Raw genomic sequence first — 12,416 nt, 5'->3', positions numbered from 1 at the left:
ACTCCAGATGGCCAGATGTGAACTAGTGGGTGGAGAGGGAGGTGCTCAGTGACACAGGAATCGCTAGCGTGGAACACAGCGGCCAGCGCACACCGGCCCTCTGTGACCACAACCAGGGGACCAGACCCTGGCCTGGCCAGCGCGGTCCTCTGATTGTGTCCTGCCTCAGGCTTGCTGTGTGTGAGGCTGACCTCTTGCCTACATACCCCCTGCCAGACGGAGATGCTGCTTCCTGTTGCCGGATAGACTAAGGATTTGAGAGAGACAGGAGGTCCTGGGGCAGTGACCATCAGCGGGGAAGTCCAGGGGCCAGTATTGGGTGGGTGGGGCAGGGGGCTACTCAAGTTTAGAGGGGCCTCCAGCCCAGTGCCCCTTGCTCCTCAAGAAGCCTTGTCTGGTCAGCTGTTCTGGCTTGTTGCCCTAGGGTAGGGGGACCCCCCTCCTTGATCCAGGGTGGTTAGGGGAGCCTGAGTGGGGTCATGGCACCTTCTTTTCTCCCCTGCTCTCTCGCTAAGGGTTTTGAGTGCCGGGTTCTGTGAGTGGGGCCAAACAGAGCAGGCATTGTTCCCTCCTCCCTGCCCCGGGTCTCCTCCTAAGGAGCCTCATGCCCGTTCCCTGCACACTCTGGACACACCAGTTCCTTGCCTGTTTCTTCTTGGTTCACCCTCCCCGGTTAGGCTGGGCCGCTCTGGCTGCATCTGTGATAAACAGGTGCAGGTGAGGCCCAGAGCAGGCTGGGCTGGGTGAGGGCTGAGCTCTAGGCTGGGAGCAGAGGGGCACCCCAGAGGCTCGGCACTTCCTGGGCGCTTATCTGTTTTGTGTCTCTCGGGCCCACAGTGGCCCAGGTGGGAGCAGAGCGAGAGAAGCAGCCTGGGTGTGACTGTGTTTGGGCATCTGCTGGATCTGTGATTATTCATGTGGGCTGTTTACTGCCAACAAAGCTTTGGGCTCACAGAAGGTTGAGTTCCGTCTGGGGCAAGGGGCACTCTCACGTTGCTCCCTGGGCCGGTGAGAGGCCACTCAGGCCTCCCCACCCCCAGCTCATCTGTCTCTGGACATCACTGCCCGGAGCTAGGAGGGCAGACAGCCAGGTGGCCCCGTTGGCAGAGATTTAAGAGAAGGCTGGTGGCCCAATGTGTAAGGGTCCTGCTCTGTTGCAGCAGCCCTAGGATGAAAGATGGGAGGGACAGATTCCCTTCCCTCCACTCTGCCTTCTCTCTCCTGGAGCCCCTCCTGTCTAGTTACAGGTGACCAGATAGCTAAACAATTCAAGATGTTTTTTTGTCCCCACCTTCAACGAAGAGCGAACCAGGGTGTCTGCCTTGAGTATACATGTTGCCTTGGGATTTCATCTTCCCTCTCTTGAGAAGTACAGCCGTGGTTTTAGGTCCAGCCATGGGGACGACAGAAGCAGGGCCCCCTGGTGCGTCTGATCACAGACAGTGCCTCCCTCCCTCCCCATTCAGTCGCGGCTCCCTGCTTGGAGCAGCCGACCCCGCAGCACTGTCAGCCCTAAGTGATTTTGTGTTCTCTGTTGCGCCCCACAGTTAGCTCTCACAAGCCAGCGACCCGGGACCCGCAGCTGTCCCTCCCTACTCCATCCACTCTGTTGCACCTGCGCTGGTTTGCTCACACCTGCACACCAGCCCGGAGGTGACCGTTGCTTTGCCTGGTCCCTCCTGCTTCACATTCAGGTCCTGTTGCTGCTAGCAGAGCTGACACCTGAAACCAGTGCCGACCTGTGAAGCAGCTCTGCTCTTCCAGGAGTGGGCCCCGCCGTGAACAGGCAGCTCTGGCCCGCTGGCCCTGAGCTGGAACCTCCTGGGCTCAGCTGACCCTGTTTGTCATGCGTTTTGGCTGCCAGTGTGGTGCGGACATCTTCTGGGAAGCCGGGATAAGGTGGCAGAGATGAGAGGAACGGAAATCTGGCTTGTTAGGTTTTTCCTCTGTGGCTTCAGGGGGTGACACTGTGGCTGTGATCTCCTTCAATCCCCTCTGGCTTCAAGTGGGTGCCATGCGTCCTGTTTCATTTCTTCTTTCTGGATCCTTTTGGTCAAGGTGATCTGATGCCACTGTTGCATTCGTTCAGTAAACAGCGACTGTGCCAGGACCAAGGTGCTGGGGACACGGGTGACTGGAACACAGTCCCTGTCCTAGCCCAGTGGGAGGCCAGGTATGGATTCATGCTATGGATTAATGATCAGTTACGGAACTCTGCTTCCAGTTACAGCATCCGGCTCTGCTACCTGCCAGTTGCATCATTATCCCCGTTCCAAGTCTCCCATCAGAGTAGTAGTAGTAACAATAATAATAACACATGCATACTAAGTTGCTTCTGTCGTGTCTGACTCTCTGCAACCCCATGGACTGTAGCCCGCCAGGCTCCTCTGTCCATGGAATTCTCCAGGCAAGAACACCGGAGCGGGTTGCCATGCCCTCCTCCTAGGGATCTATCTTCCCAATCCAGGATTGAACCCGTGTCTCTTATGTCTCATGCGTTGGCAGGTGGGTTCTTTACCACTGGCACCACCTAGTAAGGTTCTAATAATAGTAATAACTTTTAGCTATTGGTTATGAGCACTTCCTATGCCTTTGTGAGCTCTAAAATATCTGGATTTTCCCTTTTACCCCAAATTCTAGAGAGATAGATATATTTATTACCTTATGCCCATTTTACAGATAAAGAAACTGAGATATAGAGGCAGTCACTTCTCCCAGGTGATAAAACAGCAAGTAGAGAAACCAGAATTGGAACCCAGATCCCAACACCCCCACCCTCAATGTGCCCCCCACCAGGACCTGTTGGTCAGAGGTTGGCACAGAACGTGATTCACCCAACGTGCATCTTCTTCTGTGACCTTGGCTCACCCCCCCAAGAGAGGCCCAGGCAGGCCTTGCCGACCTCAGCTTTACGGCCCTGGCGCCAGAGGGCCGCGTGCAGGAGACAGCACTTATCTGCTGAGAGGTATTTCCTTGAGTCTCCCAGTGTGACCTCCTCGCGTCTAATCAGAGGCTGCTCCTCTCCCTGCAGGATTAGTCAGCATCTCTTAACTAGCAGTCCCGAGAGGAACAGAGCGCGTTCCCCACTGCGTGCCAGCCCGTCCTCCACCCTCCTGCCCCTCGCTGCCACAGCACTTTTTCCTTCCCTCTTTTTGCTGTCTTGGGGCTGGGTGGACTTTGGAGAGGATCATTAAGGACTAGGATTATGGCATAGGTGTGGCCACCAAAGACGGTGACATCGTGACCCCAGTGAGAAAAAGAAGACAGGTGCCCTTCAACAAGTGAAAGCAAGTTATTTGGGACTCTTTTTTTTAAACAAAAAACCTTTCCCAAGGGGGTTCCATGACTCAGTATATGTAGTAGTTGATGCTGTGAGAACATGAGAGAGAATTTAGCACAGGGAATATGTGTTTGAGAAATCTGATGTATTAGGCATTAAAAGAAGCCCACTCATCCTTCCCCTCGATTGACTCACAGCAGCTGAGCCCAGCAGCTTGTCCCTCCCAAGTGGTCTAGGGTCGCCCTCCTGTATGCTGGCCACAGACTGCTTCCATGGACAGAGCTGCAGCTAAGTTCTAGCCAGATGAGGGACCCACAGCCCAGGCTGGGTCCCAAAGCCTGCTATTCTAGGTGTCGCTTACTCTAGAGTTGGAATCCTGGGACTTCCCTGGTGGTCCAGTGGCTAAGAGTCTGAGCTCTTGATGCAGGGGGCCCAGGTTTGATCCTTGATCAGGGAAATAGAGCCACATGCTTCTACTAAGACCTGGTGCAGCTGAATAAATAAATGGGAATCCCAACCTGGGGCTTGTGGGTGCTACAAAGACGCAAGAAGCCCCTGAGACTGTGGGCAAGACTTTTCTAAGGAGCAAACGTGGCACTTTCTTTACTGGATGCTTCAAAGGGAAGGTGACTCCCCTCTCCAAAAACAGAAAAGTTACGAATCTCTGTATTATCACTCCAGGGAGCTTTGGCCACATGGACATCCCAGCCTGCTGGGAATATTCAGAGCTCTGAAGGGGCCCAGAGCTAGCCCTGGCCTTCTCAGTGGGCTGACTCTGGATGGGCAACTGCCCCTCTGGTCTTCGGAGATCCCTGCCTTGACCCTGTGATCAGGTTCCCCTCCTTCTACACACAGAGAATGTCACCAACGTCACAGTGGGGGCCACGGCAGAGCTGGAGCATGAGGAGGTGAGCCGGATGAATGGCTGGCTCAGCTGCAAGGCCCAGGATGAGATGCTAAACTTGGCCTTCACCGTGGGCTCCTTCCTGCTCAGTGCCATCACCCTGCCCCTGGGCATCGTCATGGACAAGTATGGCCCGAGGAAGCTCAGGCTGCTGGGCAGGTCAGTTCTGGGGGGAGGCAGGTGGGCAGGGTGGGCAGAGGGGACCCTGGGCCACGATTCCCCACTGTAGGGGATCCTGGTATCTGCTGTCAGGGGCACTGTGGCGCTCCCTGAATGCCCACCTGGGATGGGTCTGCTGTGATCTTGTGTTATTCCGATCTGCGTAGAAAAGTCACAGGGCTCAGGCCTGCCTGGGAGGACCTGCTTGTTATTATGATTTCTAGTCTTTTTCATCTTCCATCTCTGTGAGAAAAAAAGATTTTGAACACATACCTCTAATATAAGCACATGGAATTGTCAATAATCTACACATTTTTCGGGCTTCTCTGGTGGCTCAGATGGTAAAGAATCCACCTGCAGTACGAGAGACCAGGCTTTGATCCAGGGGTCGGGAAGATCCCTTGGAGAAGGGAATGCAACCCACTCCAGTATTCTTGCCTGGAGAATCCCACGGGTGGAGGGGCCTGGTGGGCTGCAGTCCATGGGGTCGCAAAGAGTTGGACACGACTGGACGACTAAGCACACAGGCCTCTACATATGTCATTCTTAATGTTTAATGTGCTTTATTCTTTTCTTCCATTTTTATGAGATATTAATTGATGTACAGCCCTGTGTAAGACTGAGGTATAGCATAATGGTCATATTTACATACGTCATGAAATGAATCCCACAGAGAGCTTAGGGAACATCCACCATCTCATATAGTATTTTATGTGCCTTATGATACACATACAAAAGAGATAAAATGGCTGAGATTTTAAATTACAAAATGGAAAATTATAAAATTTCTAAAATTGTAAAACAGTATTTCCCTACCCCAGGCACCTTAGTGGGTCATCTTGTGCGCCTCCAAGGGTGTGTTCCTAGGCTATAAAACTCCAGTCCGCCAGTCTCAGGGTGAGTCTGCCGAGCAGCTGGCCCTGTCTGGCCAGGGTCCTCCCCAAGCCAGTCCCACTGGGAATGAGCATTGTGCAGGGCAGTGGTTGGCCATGAGCAAGGCCCATGGCCCTGAAGGGAATCAGCCGGGGAGATCAGTGTCATTCATTCTTTGGAGCTTACGAAGGCTTGCTCCCCAGCTCAGAGCCAAGCAGAGGGGGTTTGAAAGCTGCCACTGATCACCCCTTGCCCCGTGGGGTTCTTTCTGTCCCCTGGCTGAGCGGACACAGGAGCCTCGGGGATGGGTTGTGTCCTTTCTTGCGTCACAGCCTTGGCTCTGTCCAGTCAGGAATGGAGCGGGCAGTGCAGTGGGGTGTTTACCGGGTCTGGCTTTGGGGCTTGAATTCCAGCTTAGCCACCTGCTAGCTAGGACACTGGAGAATTTCATTTTTGTTTCTATGTTGGGTTTGTTATTTATGTATTTTTAGGTATTTGAATACCTGTGTTTGTGTGTGTGTTTTTTTAATCTATTTTACTGAAATGTAGTTGATTGACAGTGTTTATTAATTTCTACTATACAGTAAAATGATTCAGTTATCTGTTTATATGTGTACATTCTTTTCTGTATTATTTTCCATTATGGTTTGTCCCAGTATATTGAATATAATTCCATGTCCTATACAGTAGGACCTTGTTGTTTTATTTTTGTTATTTTGAGTCTTATTTTTCTCATACGTAAAATAGAGCCAATTATGCTCCTTAGAACTGTTGAACAAAAGAATGTATGTAAATTTTCTGAAAGCATCTTGACATGTAGCGAATACCTCCATATAAACAATGTTAACAATAATGATGATAACCAATACTGTACTATTTCTCTTTCTTCTTAGTGCCTGCTTTGCTGTCTCCTGCTTGCTGATTGCATATGGAGCAAGTAACCCAAACTGTGAGTATGCTTTTCCTCTACCCTTTGGTCAGGGCTTGGGGAGACAGCACCCAGAGATGCTCAAAGGCCCACCTGCTCTAGGAAGCTGGGCCAGGCCTGTGCTCACTACTCGAGTTAGGACACTTGTTAGACCTTTACCCACTGACTTAATTCAGATGGTGGCTGGATAAGCAAATGGCCCCAGACAAATGTCTGAGAGAAGCTCATCTCATTGCTGAGCCAGGCCAGTCCCCAATGGACTCACTGATGCCAGCTTGAGAACCAGGCCAGGAGTATGTGCAGAGGACATGAGCTGAACTGCTTGGAGCAGCCCAGGCCTGCACTTTAGGATGGCTCAGAAGCCACCTGGTCCCTAACTCTGCTCAGGTGGAGCTGATGCTTCAAGGACTTTTGGAACAAACACCAAAATAGGGCTTGACTTTCACCAAAATCTTGGGGTTTTTTTGGCTCCACTGCACGACATGTAGGATCTTAGTTCCCTGACCAGGGATAGAACTCGCGCCTCCTGCATTGGGAGTGCAGAGTCTTAACCACCGAGGGATTCCTGTGTTTCACTAGACTCTATCCAGGCGCCTCTCCTAATTGAGGGGTACCTGTATTTTTTATTTCAGCGAACAGCTCTTTTAGACCTCTCCCTTGTGGGTAAAGGGCTTCCCTTGTAGCTCAGTTGGTAAAGAATCTTCCTGCAATGCAGGAGGCCTGGGTTTGATTTCTGGGTCGGGAAGATCTCCTGGAGAAGGAAATGGCAACCAACTCCAGTACTCGCCTGGGAAATCCCATGGACAAAGGAGCCTGGCAGGCTACAGTCTATGGGGTCGCAAGAGTCAGACACGACTTAGCAACTAAACCACCACTTGTGGGTAAGGTTAGTGAAGAAAGGGGGACGAGGATACACCTTTTGCAAAAGCCCAAACTCCATAAAATAGGGAAGAGGAGGATGAGGCAGAGGCTGGGCCAGCTCCCCAGGTGTCCAGCACTAATGCCTGATGACCTGTCATCACTAGCAGCAATTGCTCAAAGCAAGCTCCTCGTCAGCAGTGGATCAGGCCCCAGCCTCCCTGAAGCTCAGTCGTGGTTCCCCTCTTACCAGCCTTCTGTTTCCTTCCAGCCCTCTCTGTGCTCATCTTCATCGCCCTGGCTCTGAATGGCTTTGGTGGGATGTGCATGACTTTTACCTCATTAACAGTAAGTACCATTAAAAAAAATATATTTATTTGGCTCTGCTGGGTCTTAGTTGTGGCATGTGGGATCTAGTTTCCTGACCAGGGATGGAAACCAGGCCCCCTGCACTGGCAGCATGGAGTCTCAGCCACTGCACTGTCAGAAAAGGCCCAGTACTAGTTTTTTTTGAGAAGATCCCTATAGACATCAAAGAAGGCAATGGCACCCCACTCCAGTACTCTTGCCTGGAAAATCCCATGGATGGAGGAGCCTGGTAGGCTGCAGTCCATGGGGTTGCTAAGTCAGGCACGACTGAGTGACTTCACTTTCATGCATTGGAGAAGGAAATGGCAACCCACTCTAGTATTCTTGCCTGGAGAATCCCAGGAACAGAGGAGCCTGGTGGGCTGCGGTTTATGGGGTCGCACAGAGCTGGACACGACTGAAGTGACTTAGCAGCTATAGACATCCCTTTATGGCTCAGATGGTAAAGAATCTGCCTGCAATGCAGGAGACCTGGTTTCGATCCCAGGGTTGAGAAGATTCCCTGGAGAAGAGCATGGCAACCCACTCCAGTGTTCTTGCCTGGAGAATCCCCAAGGACAGAGGAGCCTGGTGGGCTGCAGTCGACAGGGTCACAAAGAGATGGACATGACTGAGCAACTAACACTTTCACTTTCTAGTTCAGTCATCTTTTTGCAAATCTGAGGCAGCTTTTATTGACTCTAATTTGCTTGCCTTCCACTCACCTGCATCTGCTGGAGTATCTGAAGCAGTAAGGGTTGTTGTTGGTGAAGCTGTGGCAGCAAAGCCTATTTGCGGCTCCCAAGCTGGGGAAGTCCTGCAGCAGAGTCAGTCTCAGAGCAGCCTGTCTCCTGCCTCCTGACCTTGACTCAGGCGCCAAGGAAGCCAGCTTAGTAACTGTGTGGAAGAAAAATAACCTGCCACCTACTCTCTTTTCTCTTATTTTCTGTGGCAGCTCTGGCTAACAGTGAAACCTAAAAACAGACCTCTCTTGGCATCACCCTGCCCCTAACTGTTGCTTTGTTCAGAACTGAATGAAAAACTGGAGAATCACAGAGCCTGCCCCTCTGCTTGGTTTTCTTTCTTTCTTTTTTAAAAATAATTTCTATTTATTTATTTATTTTTGGCTGTGCTGGGTCTTCACTGCCACTCGGACTTTTCTCTAGTTGCGGCGAGCTGGGGCTACTCTAGCTGCAGTGCTTGGGGTTCTCATTGCAGCGGTTTCTCCTGTTGCAGAAGCTTCAGTAACTGTGGCGCATGGACTCTAGTTGCGGCCCCCGGGGCTCCAAGCACAGACTCAATAGTTGTGGCACACAGGCCCAGTCACATGTGGGAATCTTCCCGGGTCAGGGGTCGAACCTGTGTCTCCTGCATTGGCAGGCAGATTCTTTACTCCTGAGCCTCCAGCGAAGCCCTGCTTGGTTTTCTAAATGCCAGGGCGCAGGGAGCCCTTCTCCCAAGGGAGGGAGATCCTTTCTTGGGATGCTGAGCGCTCTCTTACGGGAGCCCCAGAACACCGTAGAATGGGCTTCTTTTGGAAGTGAATGAGACTGCATGAAGATCTAGGTTGAAACAAAGTCCAAAAAAAAAAAAAAAAGCCAAAAGAATCTTTCCCCAGAAGGAAGAAGGCAGTTATCTGCCAGTTTACCTGGCCAGGCAGGTGTGCCTTTCAGAGCTGGCCATTGGGAAAGAAGAGAGAAGTGAGGCTTCCCAAGGGATTTCTCTGTCCAACAGGAAAGTCTCGCCTGCCTTAGTTGCCCCTCGAGAAGGTTTTGAGTGACACAGTGCCTCCCAGCCCTGTTTATTTGCAGTGCACTGGCTTCTGCTTTCTCTTTCCACTAATGAGTCAGGCATCAGGCTGCTGAAGGGCCCTTGTTTAGCTCTGAGGGAGCCCTGGAGCCTTGCTGGTCTTCTCCTAAGAAACTTGAAGAGGTGCTGACATTCCTGTGACCCCTAGCCTGCAGGCTGTGAGCCAGAGGCCCGGTTGGGCCCGATTCCTCTTCTCAGCCTTCCTGTGCTTTCTCAATTTATTAACTTTATCCTGGCGGGAAGGGTGAGCTACCAGGGCCTGCATCCGCAGAAATGGAGCATTCTGTGGAGTCTGTGTTAGGCTGAGAGAGGCACTACCGCCCAGGACCGCACATATGGTGTGCTCCAGAGTGGGGGACTCAAATACCCAGGGTCTCTGGTTGCCTTGCCCTGGTAGTGTGAAGGAGACTGACTTTGTACTCTTTTGTGCATTTTTATTTATTTTTTATTTTTTATTTATTTATTTAATTTTAAAATCTTTAATTCTTACATGTGTTCCCAAACATGAACCCCCCTCCCACCTCCCTCCCCATAACATCTCTCTGGGTCATCCCCATGCACCAGCCCCAAGCATGCTGTATCCTGCGTCAGACATAAACTGGCGATTCAATTCTTACATGATAGTATACATGATAGAATGCCATTCTCCCAAATCATCCCACCCTCTCCCTCTCCCTCTGAGTCCAAAAGTCCGTTATACACAGCTGTGTCTTTTTTCCTGTCTTGCATACAGGGTCGTCATTGCCATCTTTCTAAATTCCATATATATGTGTTAGTATACTGTATTGGTGTTTTTCTTTCTGGCTTACTTCACTCTGTATAATCGGCTCCAGTTTCATCCATCTCATCAGAACTGATTCAAATGAATTCTTTTTAACGGCTGAGTAATACTCCATTGTGTATATATACCACAGCTTTCTTATCCATTCATCTGCTGATAGACATCTAGGTTGTTTCCATGTCCTGGCTATTATAAACAGTGCTGCGATGAACATTGGGGTACATAGACACATGTTTCAATTCTGGTTTCCTCGGTGTGTATGCCCAGCAGTGGGATTGCTGGGTCATAAGGTAGTTCTATTTGCAATTTTTTAAGGAATCTCCACACTGTTCTCCATAGTGGCTGTACTAGTTTGCATTCCCACCAACAGTGTAGGAGGGTTCCCTTTTCTCCACACCCTCTCCAGCATTTATTGCTTGCAGATTTTTGGATCGCAGCCATTCTGACTGGTGTGAAGTGGTACCTCATTGTGGTTTTGATTTGCATTTCTCTGATAATGAGTGATGTTGAGCATCTTTTCATGTGTTTGTTAGCCATCCGTATGTCTTCTTTGGAGAAATGTCTATTTAGTTCTTTGGCCCATTTTTTGATTGGGTCGTTTATTTTTCTGGAATTGAGCTGCATAAGTTGCTTGTATATTTTTGAGATTAGTTGTTTGTCAGTTGCTTCATTTGCTATTATTTTCTCCCATTCTGAAGGCTGTCTTTTCACCTTGCTTATATTTTCCTTTGTTGTGCAGAAGCTTTTAATTTTAATTAGATCCCATTTGTTTATTTTTGCTTTTATTTCCAGAATTCTGGGAGGTGGATCATAGAGGATCCTGCTGTGATTTATGTCTGAGAGTGTTTTGCCTATGTTCTCCTCTAGGAGTTTTATAGTTTCTGGTCTTACATTTAGATCTTTAATCCATTTTGAGTTTATTTTTGTGTGCGGTGTTAGAAAGTGATCTAGTTTCATTCTTTTACAAGTGGTTGACCAGTTTTCCCAGCACCACTTGTTAAAGAGATTGTCTTTACTCCATTGTATATTCTTGCCTCCTTTGTCAAAGATTATTTATTTTTTAAATCAGGTAGATGATTTATTTCTTTGGCTGCACCAGGTCTTTGTTGCAGAATATGGGATGTAGTTCCCTGACCAGGAATCAAACCCAGGCCCCCTTGCTTTGGGAGCAAGGAGTGTTAGCCATTGGACTACTAGGGAAGTCCCAACCAGATACATTTTTTTTGAATGGGTGTATCTCCCTCCCTCTCAAATTCCTGGGTTAAGACACTTGTTGAAGCTTTACAAAGTATGTTAGAACTGTCAAACGCACCGATTCCGTTCAGCTGTGTCTGCTGTGAAGCAGGAGCCCAGTTCTGTTTGTTCTTTGACAGCGTAAACATGACCAACTCTTCCATCAAAATGAAAAATGAAAATCTGCCATCACCCTCATTATTTGAGCTACACTGTGTCTATGTCATGGCAGTTCTGAATTTCAGGATAAAAGAAAGAGATGGTCCTTGAACTTGAGTATATTCTCTGAAATACAGAAAGACGGTCTATTGTTATAAGCCTTAAACAGATTAAAGACCCCCTCACCATGAATCCCCTTTAGGGTAGTCTTCAAAATGAGATCATAGTTGTGGTCCACAAATCCTTTCGGGGTGGCTAGGAGGGTCATAAGGATTCTTTTCGTTTTCTTTTCTACTTAATGATTGTAAAACAAAATGGTTTGATTTTAAAAAGTCAACTATTTGAGAAATGTACAATGTGAACTGTAAAATCTTGTAAGTCTAATTTTATCAGTTTAGAATGTAGCTCTTTATATTAAAAAAGGAATCTAAGTATACTAAAGTTCTTTTCAAAAGAAACTCTGTTACAACTTGCCTTTTTCACTTGACAATGTATCTCTTATGTGTTTTCCTGCCAGTCCTTAGAAATCTACCTTATTATTTTAAACTCTAGAGATTGACCTCATTATTAGACAGTTCCATGTGATTCTCTAATATAGATTGCCATGATTTATTTAACCAGTTTCCTGCTAATGGACTTTTGGGTTAGTTTCCAATTTTTCTGATTTATGATTCTGCCGAAGTGAACATCTCTGTACATGTGTTTCTATAAAATAAATTCCTGGAAGTAGGATTGCCAGGCCCCAGGATCAGCATGTTTTAAATTTTAATGTAGACTGTCAAATGGTCTTCCCAAAAGGGTATATACACAGATGCTGGCCTTCCACCATATCTGAGAAGTTTTCTTCCACACCCCTTCCAACACCCTGTCCAGATTCTTGTAAACATTAGCCAATCCAATCTGGTGAAAAATAATATGTTACAATTTAAAATTTCTTTAATTGTTAGTGAGATAGAGTATCTTTCCACCTCTTTTTGATGATAATTTGTATTTCTTCTGGGATTACTTCTTTGTGTCTTTTGTCTATTTTTCTACAGGTTATTTCTCTCTCTCTCTCTCTTTTTTTTTAAATTGTGTTTTGTAA

General features: G+C 48.4%; 1 protein-coding gene across 2 annotated transcripts in view; it reads left to right on the top strand.

Annotated features, from left to right (window-relative positions):
- Nucleotides 1–12,416, top strand: part of SLC43A2 (solute carrier family 43 member 2) — a 45,190-nt gene that overhangs the window by 5,277 nt on the left and 27,497 nt on the right. For both annotated transcript variants that reach the window (XM_052658605.1, XM_052658606.1), the window contains exons 3-5: nucleotides 4,136–4,343; nucleotides 6,110–6,165; nucleotides 7,274–7,350. In XM_052658605.1, coding sequence (XP_052514565.1) covers nucleotides 4,136–4,343; nucleotides 6,110–6,165; nucleotides 7,274–7,350 — 341 coding nt within the window. The remainder of the gene's footprint in view (nucleotides 1–4,135; nucleotides 4,344–6,109; nucleotides 6,166–7,273; nucleotides 7,351–12,416) is intronic.

Source organism: Budorcas taxicolor, chromosome 19 (genome assembly GCF_023091745.1).
Source record: "Budorcas taxicolor isolate Tak-1 chromosome 19, Takin1.1, whole genome shotgun sequence".
NCBI classification, from domain to species: Eukaryota; Metazoa; Chordata; class Mammalia; order Artiodactyla; family Bovidae; genus Budorcas; species Budorcas taxicolor.
Note: the sequence above shows the minus strand (reverse complement) of the source record. Positions and strands in the feature narration are given on the sequence as shown.